Here is a 26,677-nt window from a genome sequence, read left to right as displayed (position 1 = left end):
ATTCGTTACAAAGGACAAATATTTGTATTTCCGAAAAAAAAACTTTATCCGAATACAAACTTGATGAGCGGTATTTGCGCTTTATATAGCGCAGAGCAATAACCTTCATGATACTCTGATTTTTTAATGCTTATATGTTGATCATAAACATTCGATAAGTTTTACAGGAATTGTTTCGAATGTATAGATGTTACTTTTTTAATTCACGTTAATGTATATTTCTGCCGATGACAGATTCTGGTTAAATCAAATACATCTGTACAATATACGAGTCATTTTGTGGTTTAAACATCTGTGTGAAATACGGCACTGATTATGTCTAACATTTTGTTAAAAGCACTCTAGTAAAGAGAATGTTTCTTATCAACCAGAAAAGACATTTCTATAACCTAAGGAAAGTTTGTTTTGATGTTTAAATTATACTGAAGAACTAGCAAGTACAGTAAGACAATATGCAATATTATTTAAGTGTTATTTCCTTCAGAAAACGATCAAACAGAAAATTCTAGCTGAACTTGAAAATGAAATTGAAACGTTGATGGCACCTTTAGATGCACTGAAAAATATTGGTGGAGGATACTTAAAAAACTTTGAAATTTTATTCGACACGTACAAGAACCTAAAGGAAGCCTTTGAAACCTTAAAAAACGGGTAAGTGCAGCTTAGAGTTCCCCTTCGCTTGTCCAATGTTCTCCTAATGACAATTAATTTGTGTACATGTCATCTCCAGCACGGATACATTCTGCCTTGTTCATTTATGAATCAATGATATTTGTATATTTTGCAGGTATGAATTTGCAAGGTCAATAGTCGACCGTATATTTGGACCAAAGTTTCACAAAGACTTTCCGCGTGAAAAAAGAGTCAGTGGCGGTGGCTGCAGCGGAGATGGTTTTTATCCTTCTAGACTCGGTAACGGACAAGTCGAATACAAAAGTGATGGGATAGATTTGTTGCAAAGTACAGGCAAACCGGTAAACTTTATGATATTTTTCTCTGAAATTTAATGATACGGTCACTGCAATTTTGCTACATTTCTACGTTTTGTATAAAATACACTACAAGCCCAAGTTGGTTTGTTTAAAAAACAGACATAAACAACGTACCTAAACTGTGTATAACAGTACGACAGCATGGTGTGGTACCATTCAGAGTAAAAGTAGCACTGCACCGAGTTTTATTTTGAATCAGAAAAGTGATAGATTACAATCTATGTCTTACTTAGCTTATCTTTATGCGAGCAAAGTCGTTTCTATTACGTCTATAAATTGAAAGTCAAATCCGGGGCATGGAAAATGCGTAATAGGAAAACGTTCACGACAATATACAATGTATTCTAATTGCAGCCTCATCTTAACATGTATTTCATCTTATTTCCAAATAAACTGTCAGTTGGACGACAGATAAGACATTACTGAAAGCTGCTTTTAATCATTGAGATGTGGTTTGAATGGTAGCATATCTACATAAGGTTAATCAGGCAAACTGAAATTTAAAACACGTAAGTCATTACTATTCTAATGTAGGAAAATGTTATTGTTTGAGTTGATGACGTTTCCTTGGATCGTTTGTATTTATTAATCTATGTAGTACTACACTATAATGTATCAATCACTTGTTCAAAATGTAAAATAACTGTTTTTGCTTTAGGTGATTGCACCGTTTTCTGGAAGAGTGATTCGTTCAGGAAGTGAGAACGAAATTATCATTTTGGATAGTGGAGAGCTTCCTCCTGGTTCAGAATTGATAATAACCAACGTTAACCCGGAAGAAGATATAATGCATCCTGATGGTCCGGCTTACGATGAAAAAAGAGTACGTTTGTTCTCCAACACTAATGCCAGAAACTCATATCTTCCTTTAAAGTATATGCGTTTTCAAACCTTCCATAATAGTATATTTTTGTCACATTTGTCTATGACTGTATTTTGAAGGATAAAACCTGTAACGTGTTGATCTATAACATCACTAACAGGATTATTACAGAAACATATATATTTAGTTATATGTTTCATTATTTATAAATGACTGTATGTGCTCGGTATATAATTCATATAAATATTGATGCAGCATAACCTTCAATCTAATATTAATGATTACATCAAAACCTCATCATACACATATAAAACTCATGCAAGGATCAAGAAGGGAGTCGTTACTTACTATGAAAAATAATGCAATGATTGCAGGGATAATTGCTCCACTTTCTGGAGGACTGGTACCTACTTCTGTGTCTTAGAATATTCATAATAAATGATTTCATTTCAGTGACATTACATTCTAATAATTTGAGCCGGTAACAAATAATTGGGTAGAAATATATGGATTCAGCATTTAATTACTTAAATTAATTACGTTTTTCAATCACTATCGGTATACTGTATAGGGCTTTGAATTTGCTGGCTCTATTTTTCGCTTATTTTCTAAAATGGGCTTGTTCACGGTTTTTTTTTTAATTCGCGCATTTTCATAAAACATGAAACGATATTTTTATTTGTATGCTTGATTGCGTTTTTATGCCAGCCAAGCTAGTGTAAGTGCTTTCGTTCGGGCAGACGGCTATTGTGTGTATCAATAAAAGCAATTATCAAGCATTTAGAGTACATGCAGACGATCAAATAGTATATAGACTTATATAGATATATTTATGTAAAATTATGTTCCTTTACATGTAATTTACATAATTATTAGTTGAAATTATGATTTGATAAAATAATTAAGAATAAATTTATATACTTAATCGATTTGTCATAAATCAAGTTAGAGTAACCTCCCTTGGTATGAGTGACAGTAAAACATACTGAATATGTCCAATTGAAAATCGCGGTTTTGCATTAGCTGATATTCAAATTTCGCGAATATATCAAACATAAAATCTCTGCGAATAAAAGCTCTTATTCAGTACTTAAACAACATAGGCCCTACGTACATTATTGTAAAATACTTATACCACAATATGATGAAGATAGGATGCCTGTTATATCTGTTCTTTTGTAAATTAAATATGGTTCGATCTAGTGACTTAAAGACTTTTCAAAGTTAATCAATATTTGAACTTACAAACCAGTATGTTTCGTGAATATCGTTTTTCTGCCACAACAAAACATATGATACTCAATGTTTTATCGGCCTGCAAAGGCTATTCGGGGATATATTTAATAATGTTACCTTTATAAACAATAATATATTTGCCCCTGTTTAAATTTGTTTTTGAAAAATTACAATATTCGTTTTATCACGCTTCGAGTTCTTTAGAATAGTGTTGTTTATATAACATGAATGCTATTAACATATATTCAACGAAACATCAAGGAAACAGCCCATAACGGAAAGATGAACCAGACTGTAGATGGAATGATATCCTATTCTGCCTGAAGATATTTGTATACCATTCAATTTTGTCAGCTTTGGTAATTACATTCAGCCACTAAATGAAATTTATCATCAGAAATATCTTCAACTACATCTAGATGCTATTCTCTTTACATTTTAGGTTTCTGCCGGAGTTGTTATAGGTACAGTAACACGCTCTTCATGTGACAGTTACAACCATATTCATCTTTCTATAAAGAGAGATGGAGGATTTGTCGATCCGAGCAATTATTTGCCACAAAGACAAATTGAAGTGCCCAAATGGACACAAGAGTGCGATGATTATAAAGTTGTGTACCAGGTTTGTCGAACGCCTACTTCATTATTAATGTACCATTAAATGAAATAAATGGCAATGATTAGAAAGGCAACTCGTTTTGACGCGCAGGTAAAAATCATTGTGAATATCTGAAGCAATGGTTTTTATATCAAAATAAATTTAAACATGATGCGTATAATTTATAATGATTAGTTATGAAAGCATTCGTGCGTAAAAACGGAGTGAATAATTTAGGGTTCATATGACAGTTTCCAGTCTGCGATAAATTCGATGTAGAATATGAGGTCAATAATGATTAAAATACCTTTTGTACTAACTGTCGGTCATAAAAACTCTTCGTCTTTAAACTTGACATGAGTAAGGTTGGCATTTCCATCTCATTGCACATAGGGGGTAATTTTACGACACAAAAAAATTCGAAATGCCGCTTTCTAAATGATTGATTTTAATACATGTTTTGAAGTTTAAAATGAAATAACATATTTTGATAGCATTCGAAGTTTAGGCTCATTTTCGGAACTGATAACAAAAAAAAAAGCCTTAAGGAGAGAGTTTTTTTTATTTGCACCTGAAACTAAATGTTGATAAGAATAAAAATGTTCAATAGGCAATGAAAAATATAATATAAATAAATTTAATAAGTGTATTCGCTGATTTAATTAGCATATTATTCTTATTTCAACGAATTTTAGTGTGTGTCTCATGAAGCAAACAGTTTTCTCAAAATAAGCATAATGTCATGATCAATTTCTGTCAAGTGTAAGTAACGTGTATTTTTCATTTAATACCCAAGCCCAAAATAGGAGTTTTTTAGAACTATGTAAGTGCTGCGTTTTTAAAGCAGTTAAATGTTGGCTTTTTGTAGAAGCTAGTCAGTGACCCGTTAATTATGCATATTTTCAAGATAACTGAGACGGAAAAAATTGCGAAGTTGTTAACCATCATCAAGTTACGGAAGAAAGAAACAATTCATTTAGAAAGAGTATCCTTAGGTTTAGTTTTATTGCAATAAATGCTCCTCAGCCTGACAATGCAATTGCAGGTGCTCGCAAAGAGAGCAAGGTAAAATATTGCCATGGCATTCGAAAGCTATTAACATTTTCGTTGTTTTAAGGCAAAAATGGTATCGTAATACCGACTCCTCGAGACGGTTTGTCATAAGGAATATTAGACGTAAAGAGGATTTATTCTCTGAGACTTCGAATCTGTTGACAAAGTTGTTGTAGTCATGACCTGTATTTTTCAAAGACATTTGTAAGTTTAATGAAATGAGATATAATTCTATCAAGAGTAGAGATCTGTGATTTAGAGTTGCATTAATTCGATGCAAAATCTAGGAAGTGTAGGTTCGAATACATGTGTGGAAATCATCTTAACTGTACGCTATACGCTTGAAAATGCTTACCTTCTACATTTAACTGGAAAATGTACAGTCCACGAGTGCTTAAAACATACTGCTTTCGTTAACGCTTTTAAAACGAAATCATAATGATTGCAATAAAATTACATGTTTAAGCAAGGCATGTGGTAGCTAATGAGACAGGTGATCTTTATAAGTGTAAAATCTTGCTTTAAGTATAAGCATATGTTTAAATAAAAACCTAACCCTAAATTATTCTTATCTTGTAATATTACTTTCATGTAATACTTTGCATAATATCTAGCCTAATACACCCTTTAATCTTCTCAATTTTATTTGATATATTAGGGCCAAACAATTGTAGCTGGAACCATAGTTGGTCCTGGGGGACGAAATGAAGATGACACGTCAACGGACGTTCCAGTGGATGAATCACAGGCTATTGGCAATATGGTCGAAGCTGAGAAACCTGGACAAGATGTTCAAAATATTATAGGTTCGTCTTTAAACATTTTTAGAAAGGATTAATTGTTGATAGAAGACACATAATAACTAAATTGTCTTCCTTTAGCACGTTGTCTACTAGGAGGGGTGTTTGGTGTAACCAATCTCACTTGCTGATTCTTTGCAATTGATTTATTTGTATGTATTTTTCAAACAGAAAACATACTATATAACTCTATACACTTACAACAAAACAGAAAAAGGGTTGGGCTACGTGCAATTAAACCTTAAGACTAATACCTCTATAGTAACTCAACAACAACTAAACAGTATAAATTGCCAATGTGGTCGTTCGCTACTGTTAACAAAATGAACTGTTTGAAAATATAAGATAAATGAACAATGTTAAATTTCATAGTATTTTGTCACCAGGCAATGCCGATGGAATGTATAGCAGACTTTCTAAACGAAGAAAAAAACGGAATGTATTGCAAACACTTGGTGAGACCACTTTTAAAAATACTAACTTTCACTGTTAATCATAAAATCTCGTCATTCGATAATCTTTTTACTTAAAACTGCTAACAGGACTTTGAATCTATTGACACACTAGATAAGTTTCACATTGCGCAAATATGACCCCAGAAAACACAAAACTGATATCTTTTGAAATACAACATTCTAAGCTCATATTTTAAATCAGATTCATTTGTATAAAACGCTGATAACTTAAAATTCTTGCAATTTTACCTTTTAAAATTTGTTAAACGTTGCTGTTCATAAGAATGGTTTGTTAAAGGGCAAGAAATGCTTGACAATAAGTTAATTTGATATGAAAGCCGTCTTCAAGCCTTTCATAACGCTTAAAGAATGTTTAAAATTGGACCACCCTTGAAAAAAGATATGGCAGTTTGAAATTTAAGAAAATGACTGGTAATGGAGGCAGCCATTTTAGTGCGTATATGACGTCATTAACATACTGCTTAATTCTTTATGTAGCAAAAAAAAAAAAAACTCTTAAATAGATTAATTTCATATGTTTTTGAGTGTAAGATGTAATACATGGTAATTTCTTTTTTTATAGCCGGACAAATCAGATAGTACTTTACAGAAATAAGTAAACACAGTTCAAATATGTATCTAGAAATTTAATAAATCTGCTATATTATTCTTTTTGTTGTCATTGAAACAAAATGACTGCCACTTTGGTTAAAAAGTTTAATGCTCTAACTTTCTCATTTTCAAGCTGAATCTGAATATTCTTCCACATTTAAATGATTTAGGAAATGCTAGCAGAAAGAATTAAGAATATGAAAACAACATGACTTTCCCTTTAGATATAACATTATGCAACTGAAGCATGTAAATAATAAATATCAGGGATTAGGGCGCCGTATTCCACTTTCTGTATGTGATTTTGTCACATTTTTATTTTTATTGATTTGTGTCAGGTAACATTAAAACAAGTTTAAATGTGGTTATTTTATATGTAAATAAATTTATGATGATTACAGCTGCCTCCATAGAAACGCTTGTCGCCAATATAAAAGGATTTCTGAAGCGATTTTCTATACGTCGAGTCAAAATGGGAGAAATCATCCAATTTCTGGACGATTTAGAACTTCACGAGACAAAACAAAAGATGGCAGCATTGGTGAAATCGATTAAAGTAAGTAATTACATTGACATGCAAATTTGATTGTATTACTTAACCAACTTTAAATTTTGCTTTTTTTTTATAAATTTGTTTAAATCTATTGACAGGCTACATTAGACCAGGAATCTTGCGGCAGCCCATACCATATGACAGATCAGGAGTTACAAACAACACTTTTGAATAAAGGAAAGCAGGCAGAGAGTGGGAGTAGGGATGACATGATAAAAGAACTTCTGAAAGTAAAACACAGTACGTTATTTCTCTTAATAAAGAGGGACACAACCTGTAGTAAAGGAAGCAATGCTAAAAATAGGAACTCCACAAATAGCCCATGCTAGCAAACTTACATACTGTCTTAAGTGTTATCTCTTTTGATTCGCTGTAATATGATTGTGTTACACGTACCAATTTCCGTATAAATGCGTATGTATGTATAAATACAAGTAAGTGATTAAATGACTAGACACATTGAACTTTGTTACGCTCACATACAGGATGTTATTATGTAATAAAACTTATGCTAGTACATAGTAATGTGCAAATACAGACATTTGTTTTATAAAGTTGATAATATATAAAATGGTTTGGCAAGCCGCCGTCTTGTTCAAAGTTTTAATGTCTCCGAAAGTTTTAGAAACATATATTTTTACTCCTGTTATTTATCTGCCCTTTTATCCGTCTGTTCATCAGTCACACAATAGTGTCTGCTCTGTATCATTTCACCAATTCTAATACACAGCTCATATGAGTGCCATAATGAGATAATATGCAGATTGCAGTTTCATTCTTGTGTTTACAAGGTCTCGAACGGCGAGATCGAGGGTCACATATAAGTATTTTCTGTCAGCATTGTATCTTTCACCTCTAAGAAGGAATAATGTTGCATAAATGTTTCCATAATGAAGAGACATGCGGAAACATATTTAAGTTATGTCAGATAAAGGTAAAATAGGCTGCAATTTATGTTCACTTTGTACGTTGTTTCAATTTTATTTTGTTTGTATATTCCTTAAATTGATACAAACTGTTATCGTAATCAGACAACCCACGGAACACAACTTTTAGCCATGTCTCCTCAGGTCTAAGACTTTACCGTGAGATCATAGGTTGGATGGACTGCATTTTACAATTTGTATGTTTTTCACCAATTGAAGCATTTTCAGGTATTCATAATAATCAGAAGACGTACCGATCGGAACTTCCAGTTACGTCTCCTAAATGACAATGTCGAAAGATGGTGTCATAGGTCGTATAGGCATATCTTCATGTCGCTCTATTTCTAACTTCATAAACAGGAATTTGGAATACATTGATAAATATCATTCGCCATAAGAAGGCGACATGCATATCGCTTCATTCAGTCAACGTCGCCCGGTGAAATCAATATTCAAGCAAGCTGTATTTCTTGCCGACACAATGTCGTATTATTCCGTAGAAGGATTTTCACATAATTTAGCTGTAATGATTGCATATACTCGAGAGATCACGCAACATCTATTACATACATTTTCAAGCACTTTTTCTTCTTTCAGACTGCCCATTTATTTCCCTTACCATGCCTTCAAGCGAAACGCTATATTGTACTCTTGATGAAAAGTGCCTTGGACTTGAGTGTTGCTTAACACTTGAAGTATTTCATATGCTACAGAAGACGTTCAGAGTCTACGTAAGATTAGATACAGATCCGTTGGCGTTATCCTTTGGTTTGGATTCTTGGGACTATGTGTTCAACTCGAGTAAACTTGTCGGCGGTAAAGTCTCATTTTTTAAGAACTTTAGTTACTGGTGAATCAACTGATTTGTGAATTTAAATGTTTCTCATTTTTCAAGATTTGGAAGTCTAGGAAAAAGATGTATGTACAAAAATGTGAAAACAGAACTCCATGTCAAATGTCTTATAGTGACAGCTTGTTATCACAACCGATGCAACATTATTTTAATTAGAAATTGATAAATATTAAATATTGTGAAATATATAAACAGTCTCACCTGTCAATAGAAGAAATGTGTCTGTTGTAAAAATGATTTTGGTCAGGAAAGGTTTGTATAGATCAATTGTATGTAAAAGAAAAATGATCTGCCCTTTTTGAGAAGTGTGTGCTCTTCAGTGATGTCTTAAACACTAGTATGTCTTTTGTCATGTTGTGATTCTGTTCGACATAGTTCACTTGTTTCTATGAAGTGTAATTTGATACATTTTCACACAGATTTATTCTAGATGTTTATACCAGTCAAGTACGAAATACTATTCATATTCAGTAAATATGATATTTTCTTCTTACAGAAATTGAAGGTATATTGGAGACAAAAATAACATTGGATTTTCTAGACGGCCAAGAAATAATGATCAAGTAAGCAAAATATAATGTTTTGGGCACCTGCTGGTGTGACACTTACGTTTAGTCCCCGACCCACCTCCAAACGTTTTGACTAAGATATACATTTTAAGGTATTAGATATTTGTTTGTGAAAATTATGATGATAAGAATGCATGGGGAAAGTATGTACGCCATTTTAAGTTGTAGCTACGAATAAAACACTGATGGCATCGAGCATTTAAAAATGAAGATCTTGCAATTACTTTTAAAGTATAAGATATTCTTAATGGTAACTGGTACATAGATAGGATACGTTATGGTAAATATTAGGGTCATTTTATTTTGGTCGTTCAAGGGTTGGACCTTCCCAATTGTTGCTACAATGTACATAAAACGATAGCGTTTTCATGGTCATTTAATGCTTAAAACACGTTCCGGTATGGGACGTTTATTGCCATTTTTATAATCAATAATTTTCTAATAATTACAGGTTAAACTGAAACTTTTACATTTTCTCTATATCATTTTTCACTAAAATTTGTTGCTACGACTTTAACACTGATGGCAACGAGCATTTAAAAATGAAGATCTTGCAATTACTTTTGAAGAACAATATTTTTTCAATGATAACTGACACATAGATAGGATACATACGGTAAATATTAGGGTCATTTTATTTTGGTCGTTCAATGGTGGGACCTTCCCAAATGTTGTTACAATGTACATAAAACGTTAGCAGTTTTACATGATTATTTAAGTCTAATCAAACCGAGCCTGCAACATTTTCGTTTTTGTCGTGTTGAGCGACCTGTGAAGATTCCACTTTTTCTATTTTAAAACACGTTCCGGTATGAGACGTTTATTGCCATTTTTTTTTACATTTCCTCTAGATCATATATTAGTAAATTTAGTTTGTTTGGAAGTATGAACAAAAATGTTTCATCAAACTCTTACACGTACTTTGACTGAATCAGGTATAAAATTCACGTCTCGATAAAAGAACTGAAGTTATCAGTCGGTGTTGGACTTTGTGACACAGAGGAGTTCGATGAATGCTTGACATTTGTTGATTTACTGAAAGATGCCATATTCCCGTTTCCGAAATTACACCCTAACGGTACAATATCATACGAACTGCGTAAGTGTTTTATGTTGTCCTGTGTAGCAATCTTAAGCTTTAGACTGTTCTTATTAATTTTGTTTATAAAATTTTAGGGTACTTCGAAGTTCACATAATATTATGTGATTAATTAAAATAAAGGTTTTATATTTCGCATTTGTTATTTTACTTTAACTTATTTCATGTAAGTGAAACAAAATATCATGATACAGTCATGACGTGTTTTAAATATACATGTTGCTTATCATTTTCCCAGCCGATTTCGCAGACTATGCTGAAGACTTTAAAGAGAATTTGATTGAAGTTGGAGAAACAGTCGCAGAGGCAGCTATTGATGAAGTTATTTCCCTGTTTCTTCAAAAACTTGGCATTTCAGAAGTACGTTCATATAAAATGAAAATTAAAACATACCTTCGAATAGTTTTTACTTTTACTTCATCTGCAGTCTGTCTGTTTAAAATAATGTAAAGTTGCTTAAAGGTAGTTATAAGTTATTCATTATCAAATTATTAAGTTGAAGAAAAAAACTGTTTTCAGATGGATTAAAACAATTTTATAACGCTCATGAATGTTTAATTCCTTCTTTTCAAAGGATCTGCTACTCAACGGACACCCTTATCGTGCACCAGATACGTTAGAGGTAGATGAATTGATAGATTACTTAATTGATAAACATTTGCCAACTCATGGCTCATTAGAAGAACTGAAGGCGAGAGTTTTGGAAAATGAAAGAAGTAATGTATTTTATGAGTGTCTACATTCTACATGTACGTATATTAAAGATTAGAACTTACATAAGATATCACGAAAAGATGAAAAGTTTAATCCATGACTTGTAGCCTCGAATCATATCTTACTGGACAATGTTAACCCTTATCATGCTGGAAACCACTGATTCTGCCTTTGCGACCAGTGTAGATCACGATCAGCCTGCAAATCCGTGCAGTCTGACCAAGATCTGTCCTGTTCACCATTCAGTCAGTATGGTTTTTGGTAATCACCCCATTTAACAGTAAATGGTACTGTCAAAACTTGGACAAGATTTAGCACGGTAAGGGTTAATACATCTTAAGGAAGCATTGGGTGCTAGTCAGTACTGGTATATCAGAATGGACCTCCTGGTAATGAAAAATTTCCTTTTCATCACTTAGTTCTTTCTATACAAGGGTCTGTATAATATAAATTGACAATTTGAAACATCTTCGATAGTCTGGCAATATTTTATTTCATTAATGGAAAACAGGAGATGCAATAGGGAAATACTCATTTCATTCATTTAGTGATGATACAGACTGAGTATTTTTTCTCTTTTATATAATTTATTATCTTACATTTGTTAGAATCGAATTTGTTCACTGTTGACACACAATTATTTTTTCGAGCGGAATGACAATGTAGCAGCAAACATGTACCAATATCATCTTTTTGTTTGTTTCTCAGGTTGTAGCCTAAATGGATTAGATATCCGTCTTCCAGACATTACATTAGACTTTTTACATTATGACATTTCTGACGATTGTATGCGTATTAACGCCTACGTAGATGTAAGAGTTCCAGGAATCAATTACTCAAGAACATTCTCCGCCTACCTCGAGCTTGATCCATGTCGTTACGTAATACGAGCGACGTTTGAGAAGTGGGATACCACCGTGATACTGTTTGAGTATGACTGGGGTAAAACATCAATATCTTATATTGTAAAAAATACATCTTAATAGTGAAACGAACACTTTATCGTTCAAACCGAATAAGTCAATTCACTTTGAAATAAAAATGCTTATTGCTTTTCCAACTAGTATAATATATGTTTTCATAATTTTCTAATATCACTAAAGGATTTTTTTTTTCGCCCAGTCAAATATAAATATCAATTGTTATTTCAAAATAATGTGCAGGCAAAGAAGAGGTGCTTCAGCTTGCAGAGGATATGTATGTAACGTAAGTAGTTATGTTATCATTGTTGGCATTATCTCTATTTTGAAATAAAAGATTTAGAAAGGTTAGTGATTATATGCGGTGTTTTAGACATTTGTAGAATTTATTTTTTATCATGAATAAATCAGTTAATACAGCAAAATGACCCCTCTCAGATATAATCTTTTTTTGCATATTGGCTTCAGCGTATTATCTAAGATCGAATATTTTCACTATAAATTAAATAACCAATCACATAATTAATTTATTTAATCATTGTAGATAACATTTCTTGGTTTCAATAACGTCCAGTATAACAGTATAAAAATAAACATTTTTTCAAGGTTTAACATTGACAAAGATGAAATAAAGAAAATGTTTGTTATAAACCTTGGCATTAAATGTACTGTTGCCAATATTGATGCACAACTACTGAGAGAATTTATGGTACCGATTCCAATCTGCAACGGCAACTTTTCTTTACAAGGTATGAACCTACCGTAATCTGGGTGTTCGTCAGATAAAAATGGTCATAGAAAAAAAAACCACTTGATATAGTTCTAAGATAATTAAATTCCTCTGTAAATGACCGCTTATTTCATTTAATTTAACGAAAAATATATATACTTTTACAATCTTGTGCTACAAATTTCATATCATTTAGATTTCTGATGGTGGTGTTATATAACAATATTAAATGCATCTACTTCCAGGAAGTCTTATGAGTGTTGCAGAAGCACTAGGTGGTCAGATAAACAGAGAAGTATTTGATCTCGTGTTAAAACAACTGCGTATTGATGAAATCATTAAGGAAGGATCTTGTGAATTGCCTTCGCCCCCTGCAGGTAATGTGCTTATTTATAAACGAAGTTTTATACCGATCTTTACACAGTTTTTGTTTCAAATGGAGTACCTTAAGAGAAAAATATTTAAAGTGTTTGTTAATATAATTGAAATTATGAAACTGCCATGTTTGGCTGACGGCCCGACTGCGGGACGGACTCCTTATCCATTAGGCTACTGAAGTTCAGTTTAATTTTGACAGTTACATTTTCCCCAAAATTGATCAAAACGGATATTGATGTTTGTTACAGACTCCAAACTGCAAACTCTGGTATACACTCTCTTTTATCTTTTTGCACCTCTTTATCAGTTCCAGACGAGGTTGTGGACAGAATTTTGTTAGTATTGTTGTGTTGATTTAAATCTATTTAAACTAAGAGAATTGATGGCACTTAGAAAAATATATAATTATGTTAGTGCAGAATTGCCGTTGTAATCAAATTTACATTTGCATTATCCTGTAATATTCTAGGGTTTTTTGTCAAACATATCATTTTTGAACTGTAAATAATGTTGTTCAAAGTAAACAAAACGCATTTACTGTGCACATATTGACACTGAATCTGGCGATGAAATACGTTTTCTGAAAACATTGTTTATGAATATGAGTCTTTTCCTAAACTAAAGAAAACTTTGAATACAGCAAATATCTGCTGTAAATAATACACGCGCATAGGTAATGTTATAGTTCTGATATAATATTGGTGATGATGCTTGGCCCGGTCGAATTTCGGAATCAATAAGTATTTTGTATGTCAAACGGAGTCGATGATTACAATATTTTAACATGTGGTATTTGGTAAAGTTTTCATTAATAATAGAAGTTCTGAGACGACTGAGTTTTTTGTTTTGCAACACTGTTTTCACATAGCCATTCCATTCAGCTGCAGCAGAAAGACTTTTCAGCAGTGTTCGAAAAATCTTTTAACCAAACAGGTGTATACTGTCTCATAGCACCTTTAAAATCATTATGTTAAATTGCAATTGTAAGTTGTAAGTCACAGCATGAGTGACAATAAATATCTCAGTATAATTGGGTTTGACATTTTTTCTAGTAGTAAACTAAGTGATCAAAAAGTAATCATGATTACATTGACAGATTAATAAAAATGTTATAAATAATATTTATAAACAGTTATCTCAATGTAATTTATTTCATTCGAAAGTGCAGTGTAATTGTGATTATTTCGATTGCATTTCCATGCAATCATGCCCGGGTCTAACCCATAGTTTTTTAGACCTAGTTGACAAAATTCAGATAATGAATAAGACATTTTATTCCCTTTACTGACCTATAACTATTTTAGTCATACGGAATATAACCAGTTTTAATTGTTTATTTAGCAATTGCATAGACCTTTCCATATATATATATATATATATATATATATATATAATTCTCTCTACTATTCTAGGCATAATAAAATACACTTTTGAAAATTTATATAAATAAAATTTCAAGAAGCGTTAAATACAACCTCAAATAGCACACCGGCACAGTTATAAGTACCAATTTTAAACCAGGTTTTGACCCGGGGTGCTTCTGTGGGCATGTTTTTCTTGCTCGGGCTGGCACTAGGTTGAACCTCCGACCTCCCATAAGCCAGCAGCATGTTTCTTCGCATGAAAGAATTCTAGGCTCTAAGCGAGGTTACGGACCGAAAGCGATGCGGTACAATTGATCTGAAGTCAGTGGGCTTAAATACTTGTAATTCTCTGGAATAACGGAAAGTTAACCAAACCTGAAAAGAATATTTCCCAGTTTTTCACATGATATTAAGTATTTGCACATTTGAAGTTTTCATTTTAAACTAAGGGACCTTTATATAATAAGAAACATTATTTGTACTCACTCGTTACCTATTACAGTCTATATTTCACCCGTTGATATAAAATAGGAAGGAAAGACAAAATGCCACCTTTCGATAAATGATTCGAAGTCTTAGACGTGAACTAAACTTATAGGAAAAACAAAATAAACATTTAGATTATCCCTAGGACTTTCGGTGTTTAAAGGAATGTGTTTATGTCTACATCAGATTTTTTATCATGAACACATTTGATGTTCTAGGATATCAGAGACTCAAAAAATAAATGGGAACAACTTCCTAAATCTGACTGTTTAGAAAGTGTGCATTGGTTAAACGTTTTTGAAACTAACTATAAAAAATTTAGTAAAGCATGCAATTAAAATAAACTTGAATACATACATGTAGTTTATATTTTAAACTGATTAATCTATCCGGGAGTTCAACATATCCATTTCAGTTTTTATTTCAGAAAAAAAATGTTTAAAACACTGACGTTCCATTGAGTCAGTATCTATGCGGCAGTTTTATCAAAATCACGAATCTATTAACACTAATTTTAGCAACATTTCGTAAACAAGATTTCAAACGGGGCGAAGGCAGATTTAAACTCATTTTGATTTTCTGACTTTAATGTGATGATTTAACATGGTAGGAATTAGGAGTGAGGTTTGGTGTGTCACTAAAATTGTGTTTCTAACTGATCTTTCAAAGGTGGTATGATAGTTTGATCCTTTATTTGTTGGTTCCCTTCAGGTTGTCTATAGATTTTCTTTTGTCTAAATATCTTTGTAAATATGTAAATATGTAAATCATATACTGACTTCGGGTAACGATTTTAGAAGGATGCCCTAAACGTTACATTTCCTAATTAATGGATAATATTATCATTGTTTTATGTATTATTATATGTTGTTATGTATTACTTCTTCAGACTGCCCTCCATCTTTGAACATATCCAGTATGATACCTCCCAGTATGAAGGATGTCCTAAAATGTGAATTAGCTGACAACTGTTTTGGTATTACATGTTGTGTCAACTTTGGCTTTACAATACCGTTGTCTTCTATTGAAATGGAAGTATCATTTCCAGTTTGGTTTAAAATGGATCCATGTGATTTTCGTATTGACACTGGAATAGGTGGAGAAGGATTTGAGGCACAGCTTCTGAAATATGAATGGGGTAAACAAAGAATTCAGCTGCATTCTATATGAAAACATATAATTTGTAAGGAATTAAGATTTAAATATATTTATAATGTGTTTGCCGAAGGCATAATCATGGTAATTTGATTTTTTTTCTACAAGTAGAAATTAAATATTACATTACTTTAGTACGTTTACCCTTTTTATACATTATGCTCTACAATTTTAGGAAAAGAATCAACAATTCCGATCGGGTCAGGCGAAGATGCTCCAATAACGATAAAGTAATTATGACTGCATTTCATTAAATCTAGGAAAAACTTTTTTTGAATCATTGAACGTAATCAAGTAAAATAATAGCAGGCTGACAGTTTGATATATCAATCATTGGTTATAATAAATATCCTTTATTTCATTTATTTTAAGAACTCTATATAACTATGGCCTGTATATTTACGATATTCTAAAATTTTCAGCGTGCATATATTCGTTTATGAACTTGTGTTTTCAAAATAATGCGAACATTATAACATTTTATTGAAGCAGCAGTGAAGTATCCATTGATTTTGTACTTTAATTTCATGTTATATACAGCTATGCAATTGACAGTGATGAGGATGGCTTTATCTTAGATCTGCGTGTAGACATATGTTTACCAGTTGGTGGTGAGCAGTACTGCATACCGGAAGATGGCATTTTACTTTTAAACAAGGAAAAGGTTCCAGCTTGCAACTTAAATGCATGGACAAATATAACAGGTTTGATTGTATTTCAGTATGAATTTATGTCGGCCATTCTTAAAGTAATGACAATCGTGCTGGAAAACGGATTTTAAATTTAGTTTATTCTTTCAATGCGTTCGCCCTCAGCCTTGGAATGAGGAAAAAGTCACAAACGCTCACAAGGACATAGATCTTTCGAATAGGCAAAGTGACTGACATACCACTTTTTCGCCTCATAGAAACGGGTTGACCAATGGCACTTTTGTGAACCGCAGCGTTGACATGAATCAAGTGGATACCGCGAAGAAAAGTACATGGACGCAGTTTTTTGTATTTTCGTTTAACAACTTTAAATACTTTGTCTCTATAAAACTTTCAAGTGTCTGCCTTTCCTGACGGTGAAGGACTTTGTACAACAGTTCCTGTTTAGTTAAAGAAGACGGAATACAAAACCTTCTTGACACTTTTAGTTCTTTTTGCAATTACTGGTCTACGGTTACCTTTTCGCAGCCACTTTCTGTTGTCAATGCAACTCTGTAGCTCATAAAAATATATCCAGGTCTCAGTTCCTGCCAGTAGATGCGCAGTCATCTATATTTGAGAACCTTTTAGCATTTCATTAGCACATATGACATTATTGGCCTTTAGCTTATCGGATAAACGTGTGGCATAAATCAGACACAAAACTTTTCTAAACTCAAGTGCTTGATTAGAAGCTCATAAGTTCTCCCCGTTGACATGATAAGAAAAAGCGCCATCTTGGACACCGTGTACCTGGCGTCTTCATCCATAAGACGTCTTACAGCAGCAATGTTCGTTGACGTCACTGCGGTTTAGCCTGCAAGGAGGAGTCCTGAGTGTTAGGACTAGTTAACCATATTAAAATTTAAGTATCCACTTGTAAACATTTTCTCTGATTCTACAGATGTTCCATATGAAACATGTTGTTCACTGCGTATCTGCCTTGCAGGTATTTCTGAAGATCTACGTACTTTATTGTACAATCTAAGTTCAGATTTTTGTTTTGTTTTCATAACTACATGTATTTTGCTTAGTTTTATGACTACACCTGATAAAAAAACTTAATACCTGAAACGGTAGAATAGTTTGCAATAAAACGTTGCTGGATTATAAATGAGTCATTCATGTATCAACCATGTAAAACACGAGTTTCCTTTGTGTCAAACTATTACTGTAGGCGCGATTGTTATAATGTTTAGAATGGTCCTCGTATTTGACATCCATTGTCATTATTGTCCACACACCCTATAAACGACTGTACTCCCCATCTTCCTGTTGCGACCGATCAAAACAAACTTGTAAATGACAGGCCGAAGGTAAGAAATCGTCTTGAAATTAATTATTTTGCTTTACACGGTGTGTGTATTTAACTTTAACGATAAATCGAACATAAGTATGTGTAAATGGTGACAAAATAGATGAAACAGACATGTAATGATTACAAAATGCTGATAAAATGTTGACTGATAACACTCATTGCATGAAAATTCACTCGACCAAGTCACGAAACTGATGAACAACACGTCAAATTGATTTGAAATCCAATAAGCCATGTTGTTTTCTGAAATTAGCAAGCATACTCCATAAATATATGTAAATAAGATGTTACATAGCTGTTGCGTTTTTTGAAAGAAATTACTTTTTATCTAGACGGTAAAAAACATTCACTGTATGCCGACTTGCCAATTTTGATATTTGATCTGAACTCTTATTTGCGATTGACACTGTATTCTATTTTGCGACTACAGTGGGCGATTTATGTCCTTTAAGGACGTAAATTAAATAGAAAATACATACCAAATTGTCACTATTGATCAGTCTTCTTGCATATTATGTCATTTAATGTCGAACCCCTCGTGCTATGCATGTACTAAACATTGGGGGTGGAGGGTCTGCGACTCGCTATCCTACCTAATTATATAATAAATTGAATGCTTCAGAATCGTTTACATGCAAGTATTCCATGTTGGTTTTACAGACATATACTAACATAAAATACAGAATTATGTTTCCCTCCGCCCCTAACCTCCCCACTGGGGGAGATATATTGTTTTTGCCCTGTCCGTCCCTCCTTCCGTCCGTCCGTCCGTCCTTCCGTCCGTCACACTTCATTTCCGATCAATAAATATTAAATAGATAACCATTGACCTTGAACCTTTAAACTTCATAGGGTGGCAGGGCTTATAGAGTAGACGATCCCTATTGTTTTTTGGTTCACTCCATCAAAGGTCAAGGCCACAGGGACCTGAACATGGAAAACCATTTCCGGTCATTAACTTGAGAACCACTTGACTCAGAATGTTGAAACTTCTTAGGATGATTGGTCATGCAGAGTAAATGATCCCTATTGATTTTGGGTTCACTCTATTAAATTGCAAGGTCGCTGCGAACAGAAAATGGAAATCCATTTCCGGTCAGTAACTTGAGAACCACTTGACCCAGAATGTTGAAACTTCATAGGATGATTGGACATGCAGGGTAGATGACCCCTATTGATTTTGGGGTCACTCTATTAAAAGGCAAGGTCGCTGCGGACAGAAAATGGAAATCCATTTCCTTTCAGTAACTTGAGAACCACTTGACTCAGAATATTGAAACTTCATAGAATTATTGGACATGCAGAGTAGATGACCCCTATTGATTTTTTATCACTCTATTAAAGGTCAATGTCGCAACGAACAGAACATGGAAATCCATTTCCGGTCAGTAACTTGAGAACCACTTGACCCAGAATGTTAAAACTTCATAGGGTGATAGAACTTTCAGAGTAAACGACCACTATTGTTTTTGGGTTCACTCTATTAAAGGTCAAGGTCACTGCGAACAGAACACGGAAATCCATTTCGAGTCAATAACTTGAGAACCATTTGACCTAGAACCTTCAAATTTCATAGAGTGATAGGACTTTCAGAGTAAATGACCTCTACTGATTTTGGGATCACTCGATCAAAGGTCAATGTCACAGGGGCCTGAACACGGAAATGTTTCCAATTCATAACTTGAGAACCACTAGGCCCAGAATGTTGAAACTTATTTGGATAACTGGACATGCCAAGTTGATGATCCATATTGAAGCCAACCATCTGTGTCTACTGTCCCTATTGACTTCTTGCCAATACGACTATGCATTGGGGGAGACATGCGCTTTTCTACAAAAGCATCTTCTAGTTAGAAACTGAAAGTATACACAGGGTCCCTACTATGTCACACAAGAAATTACCGTCTGTCGATTCCCTATGGAAGTCACGCGAAGAAATGTTACCTGAAGACTTCAAAATGTCGATGAGATTAAACAGGAGGGGACTATATGTTTACCGCCCCCACCTCACGTCCTTCTGTCCTTGAGTCTGTCTGTCTGCAAAAACAATTTCGGGAAATGGACCCCCTATAGGTTATAATGTAGTAATTCATCGTAATTGCCTCCGTTGAAAGAAGTACCTTAAAAATAAACCCTCAAGTTTTGCACTTCTGCTTTAACATGGGGGCTTATTCCATTCGCAGAATGTATTTTCAGTAAAATAAGACAATTTCATGTAAAATTTCTTGAGGTTATGGCAAATACAAAGAGAAAACTAAAATAGAGGTGTTTACTGTGCGACGCTGTCAAGAAAGTCGTCCACAAAGAGTTGGTGGCTTCAACCTGGCGCCGTTTCACTATAAATCACCCCATTTTCTGTTCATATTTTGACAGCTTATTAATTGTAGTTTGCGAAGATATATCGGGTTGAAATTCTAGAAAGTATAGTCGTCTCATGATGGTCGACCTTTGTGCCAATTTATTTCAAAATCCCTAAATGTATAAAGAAATTATGGCACGGACATGAAAAACTGACCCTGTTTTACCTTTAAGTGTCACATTGACTTTAAAGAGAACAGGAAAAGAATAGGACGGGCATTAACTACATATTGCCGATGTTTGTGTGTGAAGTTTGAGAGAGGTAGGTGTAATAGTATTCAAGTAATTGCACAACCAAATTTATGAGGACACACATACAAACAGACCGAACAGACAGACCATCATGGTGATTCCTATATACCACCCTCTTTCAAACTTCGTTTGCCGTTTTAATTATGAAGAAATGCTACAAGAGCATGGGATAAGCCGATATTTTATAAATAAGTCAGTTGGTAACAGGCATACAGTCTCTGTTACGAAAGTCGCAAACATTTGTACAATACTGCCAGCAAACATGCATACAGTCAGGACATCACACCGAATCTTCTTTCAATGACGGTTATAAACAAATTGGAGATTTTAGCAATGATTTTATTTTAACAAACTAGTATTGTTTTTTATCCAAGAAACAGTGGGATGTATATGTAGATCATTCTTAAAGCAAGAAAATATGTACATTTGACGCCGACAATGAACAATTTCTGGACAAAATCAGTGATTAATCTACTTTTTTTGCTATAATTTTACCTGTAATCAGACTAACACATTATATAAAGAAACAAATCACGTTCAGCTTACAATAAAATATAAATATACATACCAACAAAGCATATCAATCGCTTTAAAATGGTATTTTTCAACTTTTAGCGGGGAGTTTATTGTTTTGATCGGTCGCAACTGGAAGAGGGGGAATACGGTCGTTTATAGGGTGTGGTCCATGTGTTAGAAAAATGAGACTGTATTTGTAACTGGTTGTACTATTTTCATTGCATTCTACAACTAATAAATGAACAAAGCACTTTATCATCTTTGGCTATTGCAATATTAGTAGACTATATAATAATACGAAAACTATATCATTTACTAAAGATTCTATCTTACCACTTTATTTCTTGAAATACCCAAATCTGAGTTTTATAAAAGTTTTAAACCATGTTTGAGATAATTGTTATGCGTGTGAAAAACAAAGAACGACAACACTTGCCTCTGGCATTTACCATGAGAATGCAATCAATAATTCATATTTACATAAGTTTTCGGTGCAGAAGAGGCTATAACAGAAAATATATTTAATAGTATCAAACACAGTCATAGAATATGATTCTATGAGGGTCACTTACTGGAACGAAATACTAACTTGTACAGGGTGATCCATAATATATCATAACATAAATAACCATAATAACTTTGTCAGTTTTTGCGATAGAGAAAGGCTTGAGCACATGTTAGAAAGCTAATTGCCCAAGTTTTTATAAGGCGAGTAGAATGAGTGCATGCAACGTTAACGTGACGTCAATGACGTCATTAATGACGTCATATGTTTTCAGTCTTTCCAAGATGGCGGAAAATGCAGAAATTGTGAAAATGTATTATGAATTAGGTAAATCTCAAGAACTTGTTGTAAGCAAATTGAAAAAAAAAACTGTACCCAGAAGCTTCTACTCCATCTGCACAGCAAATAAGAAGATTAGTCTCAAAATTTGATGCTGAAAGAACTGTAAAAGACAGACGCAAAGAAAACACTGGTAGACCAGCAAGCAACTTTCGACGTCGTTAACAGCTTGTTTTGCAAAATCGAGGAGGCCATTTCGAACGTCTATTGTAACTGATGAAAGTGACATATGAAAATGTTGTTTATGTGTAAAAAATTCTTACATGTGTATGCTAATGTAATACATATTATAATATAGATTATTATAAAAGCTGACAATGTTATTAAAGTTATTTATGTTATCATATATTATGGATCACCCTGTACTATGATATAGTCAGAAATTGGTGGACAAGTACAGCTGGTTTGAACAAACAATTTTAGGAGCATGTTTAATTGTAACATTCAGAACCAATAAAAAATATTCTTACATTTTAATATCTAGCATCATGATACGTTAATATGCCAAAACCGTTCTTAATTGTTAAATCATTACTCTCGTTGTAGACTTTTCGTTCAAAGAATGGATAGAGTCGAAAGGAGAAAATGTGGGAGAGCAACTTTCAAGTGCAGGAAGAGATGCACTCCTAGATCTTCTTGGTTTAAACGACCTACTGCTTTCACCACCGTGTGATCGGAAAAGGAGTCCATACAGTCCTTCAGTGATGGGTTGGAACACCTGTGAGAATTTCTTATTGCTTCCATCAAAGCTATGCCTCTTCATTTCCTGAAAAGAAAGATACATATAATTTGTTTTCTTTGGACCTTACTGACATGGAAATTATTTGTCTACACGCAACTGTTTTTCTTTTTAAAAATTAGTTAGAATTAACGCTTCATAAATATTTAATTTCAGTGTGCCCGCTACGTTTTGTTAATCGCCCAGCCTTGCCAAGCATTGTGTCGTGCAGTGTACCTGATTACTGCACTGGGATCAACTGCTGTATTGATATAGACGACATCGGTCTTTCTTTGAAAGCTTACATTGACGTCAATATGTGCAATTACGTTATTTCCGGTGGGATAGAAACACAGACATTCCAATTTTCATTGTTCAACTACGAATGGGGTATGAGTTTCCATTTTATTTGTTTAAATGCCATACGTACCACAGTGTGACTTCAAAACACATAATTGAATTAATAGGCTAGTCATGATCAATTTTTTATTATTTTCATCTCTATGTGCGGGTCAAAAGTGTTTAGCTTAACGAATATTCCGTTTAATTACAGTACTGTTTCAGTTTCAGTTCATTTGATGGGATTAAGTAGTATTTATATGAAATCATTTTTGCCGATCAAGTAAAATAATCATTTCATGAAAATAAGTACAACTATTTACAACTGTTGTATATTAATCATTTCAGGTAAGACAGAAACAGTATCAATCAAAGACTTCTTTCGTTTAAGGTAAGCTGAAAATTTAACCCAGTAATTTCAACCAATATTATCAGAAATGTATACAGTCAAACAAATGTTGCGATATAGATCTAACACGTTTGCAGGATAAAATAAGATTGTTTGTGCCATATGTACAGCTTGTTGGTATTTATGAATTACGTGCGTGTCTATTTTACATTAAAGTGTTGTAACAGCTTTGATGTACATAATATGAAAAAGTATTTCTTTTAATTTCAGTGATTTATTTGCATTACTCTGTGTTTAACATTCTTAGGTATTCCATAAAGAAACCAACCAATGAAAGGGTTTTCATCATCACTCTTCAAGTAGGAGTTTGCCTTGAAACAGATGGCAGTTGTATGTTTGATGAGAAGTTGTTCGATGGTACAAGGGTTCCCCAACTTGGCTGTGACACGTCTTTCAATTTTTCAAGTAAGAAATAAAAATATATTTCATTTAAAATCATTCGGTCATCAACTAACAGATGAAATGTTGCTTGTTATCGAGTGTGCCTACATATAAAAAAGTTAAATAGATAGATGTTATTTTGTTTCTTAGCTCACCTGAGCATGAGCTATTGTAATCGCTAACCGTCCGGCGTCCGTCCGTCGTCTGTCGTCCGGTCATCAACTAACAGATGAAATGTTGCTTGTTATCGAGTGTGCCTACATATAAAAAAAGTCACACTTTCATTTAAACAACAACTGCTCCGAATGGGTCAGTCTAAAATGTCTTAATTTTTAGACGTAAATTGTTTTTATGTGTTTGTAAAACGCCATTGAATATGTTTTACAAAAAAAAAATTCTTCAAAAATTATCTGATCATATTTTCTAGAACGTTTAATTATAATTACCTGATGGCCTCAAGTAATTAAGGGCCACTTGACTTTGACCTTGACCTACGGACCTACTTATTTTTAAGATACATCCTTGAAATTTTGATGACATAGGCAGTTTTGCACACCAATTTTAAAATTGACCTTCGGTGACCATGAATGTGACCTACTGACCTATTTTCTTAATATTTTAACATCAATTTGACATTTGAAACATGTAGCTCATATTACCCAAGTGAGCGATCCAGGGTCATCATGACCCTCTTATTTTGTTTAGCTTTATCAGGTAGGCAGTTAGGTCAAATGGGATACTTGACAGGTTTTTATGTTGATAGACGATTGCCTGTTCTCATAAGCTAAAGATTCAGCAAAGGAGGACCCACAAAAAAATACAGAGCGGGCTATCATTTTTACAAGGAATAAATTATACAGGCTACGAACATAAGGATATAAAACTGCACTTCAGTGAAAAAGTAAAGTTAAGTAATGTGAATCCTTGAGAATTATGAGAAGCTTTAAAATTAATTTCATGCGCTGTTTCAAGAATCAGGGTTTCCTAGTCTTTATTAGTTTATTAGTATACTGCGTATCTTATATAAAAAAGTAAACACTCTTTCTTTTACAGACTTTTCTGTAACGTCATGGCTTGAGAACAACGGATTAGGGAATCTCAGTACGTCACACGATTTATGGGGAGATGCTGTAAAGTTTTTATCAGAGGTTATTGGTCTTGACAAGTTCTTTCTGGACGAACAATGTGATGTCCATAAAGATCCGTATAAGAATGCAACAGTGGGATGGAATAATGGTAGTGACAGATTTACACTAAATTTAAATTTCAAAACAATGCTTTAAAGTGTGGAAATTTTACCTTTACTTAAAATGTGAACTATTCTACCATTCATACATCAAAAAACGGAAAGTTTTCTGTTATTATCAAGAAAAATAGGAAATGTTCCCATGACAAAATTAGTTTTATCACTGTACAAAATCCTGTTTCATACGGGTATTTAAGCTAAAAAAAACATAAGTTCAATTAACATGTGTACATATATACATAATTATTTTAGTATATATTTAAGTATATAAATATATATTCCAAATTTATTTACGTTGTTTCACTCATCGTTAAATAATCTATAGGTTATATTAGTACATGTTCATGTTTAGCTTAAGTTCAAATAGCTGCATATCTATTTTGATAATACAGTTTGATACATTGTGCATTGATGCACCTTTGTACAATATTTCAAAAATATAGCAATAATTATTCAAATTCTAATTCGCAATGTTATTTGGAAAGAGTGATCATTATGTCATTTAGTGATGCTCATTTTAATGTTGATAATTAAGTGATTCTTAATGGCCTTGTTATTATGCCAAGGACAATCGTATGAGCGCGAGGTTGAAGGCTAACGGCAGTTAGAGGCATCATAACAAGGCCATTTTAAAATCACTGCATCATGTTCAATCGTTCTAATTAGCTATTTAATTTTTATAGCTTAATGTAAATCCCAAAAGAGAACGGTGTCTTTGTTATGAACAAAAAAAAATCGCCTAACTAAACAGTCATGTGTTCAATGACTGAATAAAGACTACCGTTACTGACCGGAGTGTTAAATCTCCGTTGACAGTTTTTATAAAATCGTAAAGTTTGTTGCAATTGGGTATTTATATCCAATCAAGGAGACGCAATGCCGAAAAGATACAGAATTTGATATAGAAAACCCATTTACTCAGAAAATAAATTTCTGTCTTCTAAGATCCATTTCTGCCAAGACTTTAGCCCTTCCAAAATAAATATTTCTCCAAATATTTCCGAGAAACGCAAGCTCATCGGAAAATGACGGAGGTTAAACAAAGCGATGTCTGACTATGACAGCCGAATGAAATTACTGCATAGGTCTAGGCTAAAAGGTTTTGGGTTAAACGATGAATATAACCTACAACTCTTACCTATGTATCAGGACACATTATGCCGAAAACATTGATAACCAGTAGTTCGATAGTGCTTTTTTACTATCAATAACAAATAATCAAACCAATAAGAAGTGCAATGCTACAAAAATAAGTCTTGCCACCAACAGTTAAGTCTATGTAGCGACTTTC

At 33.3% G+C, this 26,677-nt stretch overlaps 1 protein-coding gene across 1 annotated transcript in view; it reads left to right on the top strand.

Moving 5' to 3' along the window:
• Positions 1 to 26,677, top strand: part of LOC123523235 (uncharacterized) — a 183,594-nt gene that overhangs the window by 44,123 nt on the left and 112,794 nt on the right. The window contains exons 23-47 of the mRNA XM_053542021.1: positions 485 to 651; positions 788 to 974; positions 1,651 to 1,815; positions 3,494 to 3,673; positions 5,361 to 5,508; positions 5,889 to 5,957; positions 6,971 to 7,125; positions 7,221 to 7,362; positions 8,646 to 8,864; positions 9,398 to 9,464; positions 10,406 to 10,569; positions 10,808 to 10,929; positions 11,144 to 11,285; positions 11,992 to 12,225; positions 12,447 to 12,489; positions 12,810 to 12,952; positions 13,179 to 13,310; positions 16,051 to 16,299; positions 16,492 to 16,546; positions 16,857 to 17,020; positions 22,840 to 23,013; positions 23,189 to 23,401; positions 23,699 to 23,741; positions 24,007 to 24,164; positions 25,194 to 25,376. Coding sequence (XP_053397996.1) covers positions 485 to 651; positions 788 to 974; positions 1,651 to 1,815; positions 3,494 to 3,673; positions 5,361 to 5,508; positions 5,889 to 5,957; positions 6,971 to 7,125; positions 7,221 to 7,362; positions 8,646 to 8,864; positions 9,398 to 9,464; positions 10,406 to 10,569; positions 10,808 to 10,929; positions 11,144 to 11,285; positions 11,992 to 12,225; positions 12,447 to 12,489; positions 12,810 to 12,952; positions 13,179 to 13,310; positions 16,051 to 16,299; positions 16,492 to 16,546; positions 16,857 to 17,020; positions 22,840 to 23,013; positions 23,189 to 23,401; positions 23,699 to 23,741; positions 24,007 to 24,164; positions 25,194 to 25,376 — 3,718 coding nt within the window. The remainder of the gene's footprint in view (positions 1 to 484; positions 652 to 787; positions 975 to 1,650; positions 1,816 to 3,493; positions 3,674 to 5,360; positions 5,509 to 5,888; positions 5,958 to 6,970; positions 7,126 to 7,220; positions 7,363 to 8,645; positions 8,865 to 9,397; positions 9,465 to 10,405; positions 10,570 to 10,807; positions 10,930 to 11,143; positions 11,286 to 11,991; positions 12,226 to 12,446; positions 12,490 to 12,809; positions 12,953 to 13,178; positions 13,311 to 16,050; positions 16,300 to 16,491; positions 16,547 to 16,856; positions 17,021 to 22,839; positions 23,014 to 23,188; positions 23,402 to 23,698; positions 23,742 to 24,006; positions 24,165 to 25,193; positions 25,377 to 26,677) is intronic.

The sequence above is a fragment of the Mercenaria mercenaria genome, chromosome 1 (genome assembly GCF_021730395.1).
Source record: "Mercenaria mercenaria strain notata chromosome 1, MADL_Memer_1, whole genome shotgun sequence".
In the NCBI taxonomy this organism is placed as follows: domain Eukaryota; kingdom Metazoa; phylum Mollusca; class Bivalvia; order Venerida; family Veneridae; genus Mercenaria; species Mercenaria mercenaria.
The sequence above is the reverse complement of the archived record's forward strand: the minus strand, read 5'-3'. Positions and strand labels throughout refer to the sequence as shown.